Source organism: Nerophis lumbriciformis, linkage group LG05 (genome assembly GCF_033978685.3).
Source record: "Nerophis lumbriciformis linkage group LG05, RoL_Nlum_v2.1, whole genome shotgun sequence".
In the NCBI taxonomy this organism is placed as follows: domain Eukaryota; kingdom Metazoa; phylum Chordata; class Actinopteri; order Syngnathiformes; family Syngnathidae; genus Nerophis; species Nerophis lumbriciformis.
In genome coordinates this window covers 44,716,813-44,731,543 of record NC_084552.2, presented here as the reverse complement: position 1 = coordinate 44,731,543, position 14,731 = coordinate 44,716,813, and the positions used below count along the sequence as shown (strand labels likewise).

Sequence of the window (14,731 nt, the reverse complement as noted above, 5' to 3'; positions counted from 1 at the left end):
AACTCTACTCTTACTTACCCTGCTGCATCTTCATTAGCTCCAGTGCTGAAAAAGACACCCAGTTTAACCTTGGTTGGGGGTTCCGCAGAGGTACTGCAGGGAGTCATGAGATTCTTAGTTTAGACTTTTTTTTTTTAAGTATATATTTTTATATTCCACCTGTAATTTATCCACAAATTTAAATGCATCTAAATACACAATAAGATTGGTTTATACATGGCAGTGACATGGCCACCCTACTCATTTTACCTTGCACGTTTGAAATAAAAACATGAATTATTATCATAATAATATTACCATGTACGATTGCGAGCTATTAGCGCTTCATTTGCAAACTAGCGACTAGCGGCGCTAGCTACCAACTAGCGATTAGAGCTCTTGTTGCCAACTAGCTATTAGCGGAACTATATTTTATTATTTGAATATCTTAATATTGCACAATAACAAGGTACCTTTAGGATCAGTTTTATTCCAAAACACAATTTTATACGGGATATATAAGTAGGGGTCCCCGCTCCATCTCTTCATCAGTTTGGGGCTCCTTGGTCTGGAAAACTTTCAAGACCCCCTGATTTAAAAGAGTGCCCCTGGGGTACAGAAGGAAGTTTTACAAGCACTACAAGAAGGACAACCTCTCTTTTTGCTCACGACACACAGTAAAGGCCGAGTCTTCTTTGCTCAACAATGGTGGACCCTAGAGCACAGACCTTAGTCATTCTAATTTAGTTCACATCTTCATACTGCAGATCAAACTGTGCTACGCAGACCACCAGTGCTACGCGGGCTCCATCTAGTTGTACGCCAAAGATTTGATTAATTATTTAAGTACAGTGTTTTATTGTTCAATATTCAAACACAGTGTTACTGTTCAAACTGTGTTTAATGTTACAGTGGCTATAAATATTAAATATTTTTGTAAAATAAAACATCTGCCGTATTTTTAATGAATACTTAGGCCTACTACGCTACTGTATTTTAATGTTGGTCGTTATGGTGGTACTTGGAGAGCCGAGTTTTTTCAGAGGTGCTACTTGGTGAAAAAAAATTGAGAACCACTGCTGTAGATAATTCCTGAATGCTTGAATCGGATCTTTGGGACAGCACTAAGAACTAATGGATGTTGACAGAAAGAACAGATTATATTGTTTGTTGTTCACATGCAACTTCTCTTCGGATTTGGAAATATTATATGATTTATTAGAAAACACAAGACAAAACAATAACATAAAGGGAACAAGGGCGGGTGGGGGGTGGATTTTGCTCCGCTTCCACAAGGACGCAAAATTCAGCAGGCCGAGGAAGAACCCGGTCCTGGTCACGTTCGACTGGTCTGACGACAAAGAGCGACCAGCTCAGTCTATGGCTTTGCAGTTCGTTGTTGCCTTTTGGGATCGAGAGATGCCAAATATGTCAGTGCTGTTTGGCGGAAAGGATGAGAGCGCCATGAGGAAAGACGGTGAACTTTTGTCTCCTTCTTCTCGTCCTACTCTGATTGCACATGATGCTCACGCCCAGGTCTGCATTCACAGACTGTAGAAACGTACGACATACCTCCCACTTTTCTTTGGTGTCGTCTTCTTAGAGGAAGTGCGTATCGATATTATCTCTGGGACACCGTCCAAAGGCAGTGACAACGCTGTGGGCACCATTTCTGCTCCTAATGGCTTCCACGAGGGCAAAGATGCTAACATCAAATAGAGCTTTCTTCACACGGAGCGAGGGGTGCTGCTGATTTAAACATGGGAATTCTGGAAAGCTCTTCCTCTAGTCCCGTTATCCCTTCCCCCAAGCCCTCGTCCATCTCCATCCCCTCTACAAACTCCCTCTTTCCTTCCTCTTTTCTCGCAGTTTGTCCGTCCAGAACGTCCACTGATAAAATGTTATAGTTGGCATATAAGGCCTTTCCGCCCCCGTTTCTGGCTTTGTTGCAGGCCGCTGTGCCACTAACACTGTTGCCATGGTGACTGCCATTCCCGGCGGTCGGGGCCGTCATCCCATTGCGTTTTTCAGCCAGCCTGAAGCCCTCGTGGAGAAGGCTGGTGCTGCACGGCAACTGTGGGGTCGCAGCGGAGCCCAGCAAGTCCCGCCCCTTCCCCGGAGGCGAGCCACTCGAGTGGCGGCATCTGACAAAGTGGATAAGCATCACCCCAAATGCCAAACCCCCGAAGAAGAAGAGGACGTAGAAGGCCACCACGTGGCGAGTGCAGCCCCCCACTGCTCCTGCAGTGCTGGGGTCCTCTCGCGTCAACTGATAGGCTGCCCTACGGCAAGGGGTGGGGTCATGGACCTGTCCTTCCTGTATCAGGAGAAGGAGACGATAATGAAGCCAAATTGTGAACCGAGGACAAATACTCTCCTCCATACCTGGCATGTGCAGACGTAACTTCCCAGACTGTCCTCGGTGACGGTCACTTCCAGGTCAGGGTGACGCTGCTTGGTGAGACTGTGAGGCGGTTTCTCCCAACTACATGGCCTGGGGGACAGCTGGGCGCATGGCAAGAGGAGATGCAGACCCAGGGAAACGCGCAGTTCCTTGATGGGTGGGGAACAACGCTCTGGGCAACAGAAAGAGAAGGGGAGGAGGGTGAGTCTTCAGGGAAATAAATATGTACTATACGGACTAAAAGTATCATGGGACTAGAAAAAGGCTTTGTGGTCTACTTTTTGGACCTCAGGTAAGATTTTGCGGTTTTATGTACTTCTGTGTCACACCTTATAAAACATGTATATTGCCTTGGTCGGTCTTCCTTTTTCAATACAACCTCAGATTGTTTTCATTTTGACACAACGTATTAACAAGGGGTGTCACAAGATCTTGCAAGATTCAAACGTGATAATATTTGTCTTTTGAGAGAAAAGCTTCTCAACAACTGTCACCGACTGGGAGCCCCAACCACCCTGCTCAGTGGCCTTGTGGTTAGAGTGTCCGCCCTGAGATTGGTAGGTCATGAGTTCAAACCCCGAGTCATACCAAAGACTATAAAAATGGGACCCATTACCTCCCTGATTGGCACTAAGCATCAAGGGTTGGAATTGGGGGTTAAATCACCAAAATGATTCCCGAGCATGGCCACTGCTACTGCTCACAGCTCCCCGCACCTCCCAGGGGGTGGAACAAGGGGATGGGTCAAATGCAGAGGGTAATTTCACCACACCTAGTGTGTGTGTGTGTGTGTGTGTGACTATCAGTGGTACTTTAACTTGAACTTTTATAGACCAAAACCACAGGGTTGGTGCCGTGACAATGCAACCAACTTGGAAGAACAGGAAGGACTCCACACAAACCACAAACTGGCTTCCATGCACCACCTGCAGCTGCCCTCCTTCATCGCAACGAAACAACAAACAGCAACCGCGGTGTTTATGTCCAAAGAAAAGCGGCTACAACTGCCCTCACAATGGCATCAATCACGGATTCTGGCTTAAAAAAACCTCGGGTAGCAATAGTCTCTTTTTATTTTATTTACTTTAACACAACTTTGACATTTTTTAGTACTGTATAGGGCTGTCTTTAACAGAGGATTTTTCAAGTTAAATCCAATGTATTAGATCTGTCCATAATCGCAGATCAGTTAAATCTATGATGTTGTTTTTTAAGAGCACAGCTAATGACGCTGGTTTTATATACATTGTGTAATGCAACTTGTTCTTTGCAAATATGTATATTTTTGTACATTTCGTACATTTACTGTACACATCTGACTGGATGTTGTAAACAAAACACTGCACAAAGTCAGTGTTCAAAAACAAGACAAAAAAATACAAAAAATGAGGGGTATTTTATTTGAACTAAGCAAAATTATCTGCCAATAGAACAAGAAAATTTGGCTTGTCAAGACTTTCCAAAACAAGTAAAATTAGCTAACCTCGATGAACCCAAAAATACCTTAAAATAAGTATATTCTCACTAATAACAAGTGCACTTTTCTTGATAGAAAAAAAAGAGAGACCTTTTTGCTCAATATGTTGAAAAATATTCTTAAATTAAGTAAATGCTAGTGCCATTATCTTGACATAATGATATGTGCTCGGCATTACATTTCTCGAAACCAGCAAACTTATACTAAAAACTAATTTATTGTTCTTAATGGAAGGCAACAAGGCAACCGCTTGTTACTCTCGGGGTCTCCTAGCCGCTCAGGCAAATCATATGGTCTAAAAATGCATTTTTCCATCGATAACATGACATCATCATGCCAAGTGCGTGCTCTTTCAGTCAATTAGTACGCATTTATACAGCCCGGACCCCGGCCAAAAAATTTTTAATTGTAATTTTGAAGAATTTATCTGAATGTGCATGAACTATTTCTGTTCAAAATAGTTTGAAATGCCAAATGTTAAATGTTTAAATATTAACTGTCAGTTTGCTGTACTGTGCCAACTGTACTACTATAAGAGTACGTATTTTATATTGTTTCATTGAAAATAAAACAGCAAAGTCAATTTGGCTGTCATTTGTTTTAATTATGAGACACAATTGTGTCAAAATCATGATTTTTTTCTTTCATGCTTGAAATAAGAAATTATTACTTTAAAAAAAGTAGTTTTATACTTGTGAGTGTGGATGACACGGCTTTGCAACAGTTGATATTCTAGTTTCAAGCATGTTTTACTCAATATAAGTCATAAAATCTCAGCAACAAGATGTAATATCTTACTGTGATAATTTAGGACCAAAACCCTTAAAACAAGTAAAACTATCTAGCATAAAATCTGCTTAGTGAGAATAATTATCTTATCAGAGAGAAAATAAGCAAATATCACCCTTATTTGAGATATTTAATCTTACTTAGATGTCAGTTTTTGCAGTAAATAATATAGTTTGTGTTTTGTGTTATTTATGTGTGTGGAATAAAACATGCAACTTTACTATGTTTCTTTCTTCAAACATAGTTTGAGGGCTGATATATGTTTTTGAGTTAGTTAATAGAAATCGTTTAACTTGCCTTGAGTGTTGTGTGAGTATTAACGGTACAGATCTAGAATGGTTTCAGTCATTTTTGACCAGCTGGAGTTTTGTCAGTACTCCTCCTCTGAGTCTGCCCTTATGTATGGTGTGCCCCAAGGTTCAATTTTGGCGCCTGCCCTCTTTTCTTTATACATGCTTCCCCTGGGTGCGGCTTTTTTAAAAAGCACAATGTCTCTTTTCACTGTTTCGCAGACGATATTCAAATATATCTGCCTGTAACAGTAAGCAATAACTAGGTTGCTATAACTACTCTGCAGAACTGTTTGCATGTTATATATATATATGTATATATATATATATATATATATATATATATATATATATATATATATTTCTCGTGCACTAATTGACTGAAAGAGCGCGCACTTGCCGCGTGCTCGCGCGACACGGCGGCACGCTGATGTCACGTTATTGATGGGAAAATGCATTTTTAGACAATATGATTTGCCTGAGCGGCTAGGAGACCCCGAGAGTAACAAGTGGTAGAAAATGGATTAAAAATGTCAGATTTAAAAAAATACTAATTAAAAAAATTTTTTTTTTTAAACGTTTTTTTAACTTGGGACTTCCCAGACGTGAGCGGTAGTTTTTGGACCCCTGGATTAGACCGTGGATACACGGTTTTGGACACCAGAGAGTTAAACTAAATGTTGGAAGCATACAATGTCCATCCATCCATTTTCTACCGCTTAATCCCTTCGGGGTCGCGGGGGGCGCTGGTGCCTATCTCAGCTACAATCGGGCGGAAGGCAGTGTACACCCTGGACAAGTCGCCACCTCATCGCAGGGCAGCATACAATGTGAAGTCTGAAATGTTTTGTATTTTTCGGAGTATAAGTTGCTCCGGTCGAAAATGCACAATAAAGAAGGAAAAAAACATATATACGTCGCACTGGAGTATAAGTCGCATTTTTGGGGGAAATTTATTTGATAAAATCCAACACCAAGAATAGACATTTGAAAGGCAATTTAAAATAAATAAAGAATAGTGAACAACAGGCTGAATAAGTGTACGTTATATGATGCATAAATAACCAACTGAGAACGTGCCTGGTATGTTAACGCAACACATCACGGCAAGAGTCATTCAAATAACTATAACATATAGAACATGTTATACGTTTACCAAACAATCTGTCACTCCCGATCGCTAAATCCGACGAAATCTTCCTCCCCGGTGTCTACTCTGGTATGCGCCGTTTCCTTTCTTTCTGCTGCTCGATCGCCGTTTTCTGCTGCATATTTCACTACGTCCGGCTTGTAATCTGCAGTATATGATTTCCTTTTCGGTGCCATTTTAGTTCAGCCCTTCTCAGTTTTTATAAGTTACCGCCAATGTTGAAATAATCCATTTTAATAGCTACGAATGTAGCAGCAGTTAGCATCCCATGACCCACAATGCACTTTTGCCATGACCCGCCCCCGCCGAATTCTTATTCGTGTGTGACGATTGCTGACGTGTGTGTGACGATTGCGGACATTTGCTTCGTCTCTTACGCGAATGAGATAAATAATATTATTTGATATTTTACGGTAATGTGTTAATAATTTCACACATAAGTCGCTCCGGAGTACAAGTCGCACCCCCGGCCAAACTATGAAAAAAACTACTATTTATAATCCGAAAAATACGGTAATTAAAATTCAGGGGCAACTAAGGTGTGTGCCTTTACATTTGGACCCAATTATGTATTTGCCAATATATATTCATATACACTCACCTTCCTGGACATCACATTTCCTCAGGGCATCTTCTATTACATCCCCACTGCTCGGCCTGAACACACACACACACACACACACACACACACACACACACACACACACACACACACACACACACACACACACACACACACACACACACACACACACACACACACACACACACACACACACACACATACACACACACACACGCACACACGCACACACAGAAGTTGTAGTTGATATTTACCTTTACGAGACAGCTGGACACCAATGTCAGTACTTACAACGGCGCCGCCGAGGACGTGCAGCTTCCCTTGCTTGCGTCCCATTGACAGCCCAGTTGTCTGACTCTGGCACACAATTTGCAGCTCAAATAGAGCATGCACTCTTCAGACTGGATACGAGCGAGAGATCGGGGGCTGCCCACCAGAGCCCAGCCCTAACAAACACAGTAGACCACTTAGTGACACAGTACATCTCAACATGCAATGTGAGAAACTACATGGTACTCACTTGGTGCAGGAAAATATTGTTGACAGGCTCTTTTGTATCAAATAAAGGAATCTCCCTCAGTAATGTGGCGTTCTCGCCCATTATTGCCACCTGGTGGAGCTCGCCGTAGTCTGCAACAACACAACGAACACATTTTGAAAGTGGATTGAACATCCTTGGAGTGTATCTAATATATTCATTACCCATAGACAAGACAAGTACGACAAAGACATAGTAGGTGTGTCAAAAAAATGGAGGAAATCTTTCACCTGTTCCAAGGTGTAGCAATGCTCCTCTTTGACCCTGTGGGTGGCCCATGAGTGTGACAGCCAGTTTGGTGTACTTGACTCCCTTCCTGACGAGTAAGGGTGCAGCATTCACACCTTGCTGCATGAGGGGGTGATTCCTCACGTATGCCAACAAGTTGTCTGGGATCTTCAGGGACGAGTCAAAGCCCTCAGCCTTCAGAGCGTTGTTCAGGCACTTCAAGCATTGCACAGGGGAAGGAAAAAGGAGTCGGTGAGACATTTGAAGGGGAATTTTGCCTATCATTCACAATCCTTGCATAAGACAGGAACACAACTGTCTTTTTTTTCCAATGCATTCTAACTTGTAATATACAGCAAGGACGGGGTTGCTAACATTGAAGCTTATGGGAGTCAGCTACCGCGACATAAAGCTTTCTAAAAAAAAACATCCAAATACCGCAAACAATACTGCATTTACATGTATGACCTGCATATGAACCAAGTATTAGCGATAATATTACTATAATCGCTAACGCAGAGGAACTACTTTTAGCAGCGACGCGATCACATCGCCTCTAAGTTTGAGAAAGTTAATTGTATATACTAAATCATGCTTCTCACTTTTATAGTAGAAGGTTGTAGCTATAAACTGAGAAGTTTGTTAACTTTGACATTCAACTTACACCCGTAGCTAGCAAGAAAGACACAAAAAGTCCACATTTTTTTGTGTTCCTTTTTTTTTTTTTTACCTGCAAGAGGAAAACCTAACTGCAATTTTTATCATTTATACATAAAAATGCATAAAATTAAGAGTGAAGGAAGACATGTTACTTTCAGACTGTCAGTCAACATATTCTTGTCCCAAGGTGCCAAACATAGAACATGCAATCATTTACTTTAAAAGATATTTGACTTTCTGTAGGCAGAGTCAGAGCTTTTGTCTACTTCATGGTCTGAAATTGAATAAATAACCAATAAAAACTGTATTATTTATGATTATAATCATAATATATAATACAATAGATATATAAGAATAATAATGCAAGTAACCATTTAAAAGGATATACACTTTTATTTATCATTACTGTAGAATTGTTTACCATTGTACTGTAATTAGAAGGTAAATAACGTTATCCTAAATAAATAAACAAAAAATAAAATGGGACTCATTTCTGTAAGCAAAAATTTTACTTAAATAAATATTGAATATCTTAAAGTGCATTTTTTTTTTCCAGTTGGAAAAACTAAATTGGACGTGATCACGGCATTCTGGCTCGTTCGTCTGTGTTGATGGGCGTATATTGCCCGTCCTATTTGAAACTGAAATATCACCGCAAATGCTTTGTAATCATATTTGTTTCTTCGTAATTGTTTTTACTTTGCGGCACTTTTCAGTGGCGGGTAGGGAAGCTGTCTGTACGCGCTTCCTGTGTGTGTAGAGCAAAAGATTGCGAACGACTGAAAAGAGGGCTCACTGTGTTCAGTTAATGCTACTGTTGCACAGAGTGAGACTTCTTTCTCCCTGTTTAAAGCGAGAGACGAACAAATGTGAGGCTCAACAATTCTGATTGGCGAACATGTCCATCACTCAAATGCTGGTGACGGCAAAAAAAAACAATAACAAAAGCTCAGCCTCTTTGGTTGTTTATCGAACTAATTAAAACAATGTCGATTAATCATGCAGCTTTAGTAAAAAAATTACGATTCATTCTTCATCTGAACGGAAGGATATAAACATCCCATCAGTTGCCATCCCAATAAGAGTAGACATTGTACAGTAAGTGATTGTTTTATTATGTTCGCATTTCTTATTTCGCATTTACCAACAGTGCTACTTGCTGGATCTGCTTGTCACTCAGCTTCTAAAATTTGTAGCTCATCCTCCTTATAATCGCGTAAAAAATATAAGGTTTTGGACCATCATCCATCCCAAAGTAGTCATTGTTGTCGCTCATTAAGTCTGCCATAAGTAGTAGTAGTTGTAGTTGTTGAAGGAAATAGCAAACGTTGTGATGCGTCTGTGAAATTAATTTGTCGTTGTATGCTTAAAATGAGCAAAATATGTAAATATTAAATGTTGTGATGAATGTGCCTGTTTAGGCAATAGATATTTACTTAGCGTGTATATAAAAAACATTAATGGAGGTTTTTGCATGTTTTTAGAGTGCTTTATAGGCAGAATAGAGTGAATCCCATTACCTTGAAAGTTAGCTGACTCTTGCTAGCATTTATTTACGAATTAGAATCCATAACAGAGTAAAATACATACGTGCTGTAGTCTCACATAAATGATTGTGAATGATAGATAATATTCCAAAAAACAGTGCAGTTCCCTTTTAAAGATGCATGCCTTTTCAAACAACTTTACAGTAATAGTTTAGTACCTGGCCAGGCCTTGGCGAGCCCACAGGTGTGGGTGTGTCTGTTTTGTCAATGCGCTTTTTAAATGGGCCATTCATTATTCTGATGATGTCGGCCACACTGAAAACACACACTGCTGACTGCTCAGGCTCCCTAGGAAACAAGTAGGAAGAAACAATTGAAACTGTGCTCCGGAGTCAGGAACTGTACACTTGAACCTCGAAAACTGAAGGTCCTGGACATTTGAAAGAACCACATTTTCACATAGTACTTTTTAAAGCTTTAATCACCGTTTGCAGCACTGAACATATTTGATTGGATGACCAATTTGAGCTAAGTGAACTGTTTGGTTAGAGTACAATGAATTCAACTGATGTGCTGTGTAGAGAGATTCTAACTGATGCTAATTGCCAACACTTGTTCCTAGCTGGGCTTTTAAATATATAACATACTCTAATCCACCATACAATCAATCAATATACTAAAATAACACAATCTAATCTTATCCTACTTTTGTAGAAAAAAAGTACACAACAGATATAACACAAAACTGTAGTCATTTCAAATGACAACTTTCCGGTTTTAAGAAACACAAAAATAAATCAAGAAAATTGTGGTAGTCAGCAACAGTTTTATATTCAGATCAAGCAGAGTAAAAAAAATATGTAATCACTCAATTTAGAAAAAATAATTATATAATCACTAAAAACACTACAACACACCACTTGCACTCTCTGATGCATGGACTTAACGAGTGACAAACTGAACTCTTAATCAATCTTGCTCCAACTTTCTCTTTATTGCGGTTGTCAGATCAGCTTTAAAGATTGGAGTCTTGTCAAGGACAATTTTCTTAAATTTCCACCACACATTTTCTATTGGATTGAGATCCAGACTATTTGCATGCCATGACATTGATCTTATGTATCTTTCTTCAAGGAATGTTATTTTTTCATACAGTGTTTCCCCTTTAGCGGGATGCATTATCATCTTCATATATTATATCATAATCCCAAAACATCCTTTCGATTGATGGAATAAGAAAATTGTCCAAAACGTCAATGTAAACGTGTGCAATTATTGAAAATGAAATGACAGCAGTGCAATTACCTAACAAGCAGCCCCATATCATCAATGATTGTTGAAATATTCATGTTTTCTTCAGGCAGTCGTCCTCATAAATCTCATTGGCACGGCACCCAACAAAAGTTCCAGCATCATCACCTTGCCCAATGTAAATTTGTGATTTACCACTAAAATATGACTTTCATCAAGTCCTCCATAGTGCATGATTTATTTCTCTTATCCCATTGTAAACTTGTTTTTTTCTAGCTTTTGTTTAGCTTTTCTGTATTTAAATCCCATTTCCTTTCAGTGTTTCCTTACAGTTCGGTCACAAACGGTGACTCCAGTTTCCGCCCATTTGTTCTTCGTTTGTTTTGCTGTGTATTTTCTGTTTTCAAGACATATTGCTTAAAGTTGTCTGTCTTGACGATTTGATGTTTTCCTCGGTCTACCAGAATGCTTGCCTTTTACAACCTTGCACTTGGTCCAGATTTTAGGCCCAGCTGACTGATCTTTTGCAACATTGCTTGATGATTTCCCTTCTTGAAGAAGTTTGATAATTCTCTCCTTTGTTTCATTTGACATCTCGTGTTGGAGCCATGATTCATGTCAATCCACCTGGTGCAACAGCTCTCCAAGGTGTAAACAATCCTTTTTAACTGCAGACTAATGAACAGATTTGATATGATGCAGGTGTTAGCTTTGGAAACTAACATTTACAGGGTGATTCCATAATTATATCCTTAAAATGTATTGATTCGATAATTTTCTCACTCTGCTTGATCTAAAAATGAAACAGTTACTATCACAATTTATATTTTGGATTTCTTCTAGTGTTTCTAAAAGCCGAAAACTTGCCATTTGCACTAAGCTCTCTTTTTGAAATGAGAAGCACAGTTTTTTTGCAAGTTGAGTGTAATGTTATTTTTTGCAGCCAGGGCTTTACATTCTCAAGGCATCTTGTTAGGACCTTTTTCAGCCTTGCTAGGTGACCTGGCTGGTACATATATACCCGCATTAATGATGATGATCACTGAGGATGCTTACCACTGCGTAGTGAAAAGGCCGTAAAAGTGCGTGCTGCCGGCTTCTTGGACATTGTGCCGAAGAGTGAAAACGTCCAGCAGGATGTCATAGCGCTGATGCCTGAGTTTGTCCTCGCACACCAGCTCCGCCTTGAGGAAGGTGGTCCAGTGTTGCTGCAGCGTCCTCAGCCCCCCCACGTCAGACTGAAAGCAGGAACAAAACGCCCATCCAGAAACCGCTTCCCATCAATCAGTAATCAATTACACGTTGGCTCCTCACCCTGCACACTCGTGCCACTCTGGGCACTCTCACTTTGGAATAGAAGTTGTACTCCATGGCGACCTCATTGAAAAAGAAGTAGATCCTGTCGTCCTCTCCCGTCACGTTGTCGTCGGTCGATAGCTCCACGACAGCCGAGCTCACAAATTCGGGTTCTTTAGAGCACCAGACTCGCATCAGCATGATCACTTTCTGCAAGCACGCACATCTGATTGTGTGGACGCCTCACCGTCCAGCCAGTGAACTTTTTGCTCGCTTCGGATCTGTTTCTGCTCCGGCCCCGTTGCCCGGGTGATGTCGAATTCTGTCCCGCGGAAGTTGATAGAGGTGGCGGCGTACAGGAGACCGCCTTTGCACGTAAAACAAGCACGCATAAAGAGATGGAAACAACGACAGGAATTCACCCTGCATGCTGACTCACCTGTCATAACAGCAGTGAATGGCTTTCTCGGGTCAAAGGGCACCTTCTTCCTCCCCATCTCCATCATCAGCAGCCCGTCCGTGTCCTTCTTTAAGGTGAGGGAGGAAATCTCCTAAAGGAAAAATACTCTTATTGCAGCTTTTTTGTTTGATTGCGACAAATTATCAAAGTGTTATTGTAGCAAAACATTTTGCAAATGCCAATCTCAATCTGTGTGCGTGTAATCAGATCCGTATGTTGGGGTTCTAATTTGTGTATCAGTGTTTAGAGTTGAGTCTGTAAAAAAAAAAAAATCTGCATATGTGTTACAATCGGTGTTTAGATTTGTGATTGTGTAAAAACAATCTGTCTGTCCGTGTTGTAATCTGTGTGTTGATTTGAGTGTGTGTATAAAAAAACTGTGTGTCTGTGTTGCGCTTTTCTGTACGCACACACAAATCTGGATGGAAGTAGAATTGTCTCACATCAACTTATATATATATAAATATGATATTAATACATATGCATATATTAATAAATATACAAATACAAATGTGATATACAAATAAATTAATAATTTGTATAAATAAACACGTATTTGTAAATATATTTTTGAGATTTGAAAATATATACAAATAAAATTTATAAATATAAAAATGTGACGTACAAATAAATCAAGAATTTGTATAAATATACGTGTATTTGTAAATATATTTTTGAGATTTGAAAATATATACAAATAAAATGTATAAATATAAAAATGTGACGTACAAATAAATCAAGAATTTGTATAAATATACGTGTATTTGTAAATATATTTTTGAGATTTGAATATAAATATGCTTGATTTTGTATTTGTATTGAATTTGCATATGTGAATTGCTTTTTTGCTTTTGTGTCGATGAGACATTCCTCCCACAAACCAAATGCACAAATAAATGTGACCTACACACTCCCCTGAACAACCAGCAGAGGGCACTGCAGCCAGAGCGGTCTGGGTCACAGAGCATTTTATGCATTATATGCAAAATGCCCAGAGTTCTCTGCACAAAAAAAAAATCCACATCTTTACAGAGAGAACGCACAATGGGCCTGAGCTAACTAACGTTAGCGTTGCATTAGCTAATGCTAATTCATCCAGTTAATCCGAAAGACCGTGCTAGCTGCTTATTTTATTGTATCAATGCCGTTTAATGACCTTGTCCCGATGTAGATACTGATCTTTTATCAGGCTGCAGTGCCCTCTGCTGGTTGTTCAGGGGAGTGAGTGGGTCACATTTATTTGTGCATCCAGTTTGTGGTAGAAATGTCTCATCGACACAAAAGCAAAAAAGCGATCCACAAATTCAAATTCAATACAAATACAAATACAAAATCAAGCATATTTATATTCAAATCTCAAAAATATATTTACAAATACATGTTTATTTATACAAATTCTTGATTTATTTGTATGTCACATTTTTATATTTTTACATTTTATTTGTATATATTTTCAAATCTCAAATATATATTTACATATACACATTTATTTATACAAACTATTTATTTATTTGTATATCACAGTTGTATTTGTATATTTATTAATACATACATATTAGAGATGTCCGATAATGCCTTTTTGCCGATATCCGATATTCCGATATTGTCCAACTCTTTAATTACTGATACCGATATCAACCGATACCGATATCAACCGATACTGATATATACAGTCGTGGAATTAACACATAATTATGTCTAATTTGGACAACCAGGTATGGTGAAGATAAGGTCTTTTTTTTTTTTTAATATTAATAAAATTAAATAAGATAAATAAATTAAAAACATTTTCTTGAATAAAAAAGAAAGTAAAACAATATAAAAACAGTTACATAGAAACTAGTAATTAATGAAAATGAGTAAAATTAACTGTTAAAGGTTAGTACTATTAGTGGACCAGCAGCACGCACAATCATGTGTGCTTACGGACTGTATCCCTTGCAGACTGTATTGATATATATTGATATATAATGTAGGAACCAGAATATTAATAACAGAAAGTAACAACCCTTTTGTGTGAATGAGTGTAAATGGGGGAGGGAGGTTTTTTGGGTTGGTGCACTAATTGTAAGTGTATCTTGTGTTTTTTATGTTGATTTAATAAAAAAAATAAAAAAAATAAAACGATACCGATAATTA

The 14,731-nt window shown here is 39.0% G+C and overlaps 1 protein-coding gene across 2 annotated transcripts in view; it reads right to left on the bottom strand.

Moving 5' to 3' along the window:
- Positions 1-1,175: 1,175 nt before the first annotated feature.
- The window catches only part of sema4f (sema domain, immunoglobulin domain (Ig), transmembrane domain (TM) and short cytoplasmic domain, (semaphorin) 4F), a 67,126-nt gene continuing 53,570 nt past the window's right edge, over positions 1,176-14,731 (bottom strand). For both annotated transcript variants that reach the window (XM_061959246.1, XM_061959247.1), the window contains exons 5-15: positions 12,572-12,683; positions 12,380-12,499; positions 12,151-12,305; positions 11,893-12,074; positions 9,804-9,933; positions 7,441-7,654; positions 7,193-7,302; positions 6,964-7,118; positions 6,691-6,746; positions 2,365-2,555; positions 1,176-2,296 (exon numbers count right to left, since the gene is read on the bottom strand). In XM_061959246.1, coding sequence (XP_061815230.1) covers positions 1,691-2,296; positions 2,365-2,555; positions 6,691-6,746; positions 6,964-7,118; positions 7,193-7,302; positions 7,441-7,654; positions 9,804-9,933; positions 11,893-12,074; positions 12,151-12,305; positions 12,380-12,499; positions 12,572-12,683 — 2,031 coding nt within the window. In that variant the 3' untranslated portion in view covers positions 1,176-1,690. The remainder of the gene's footprint in view (positions 2,297-2,364; positions 2,556-6,690; positions 6,747-6,963; positions 7,119-7,192; positions 7,303-7,440; positions 7,655-9,803; positions 9,934-11,892; positions 12,075-12,150; positions 12,306-12,379; positions 12,500-12,571; positions 12,684-14,731) is intronic.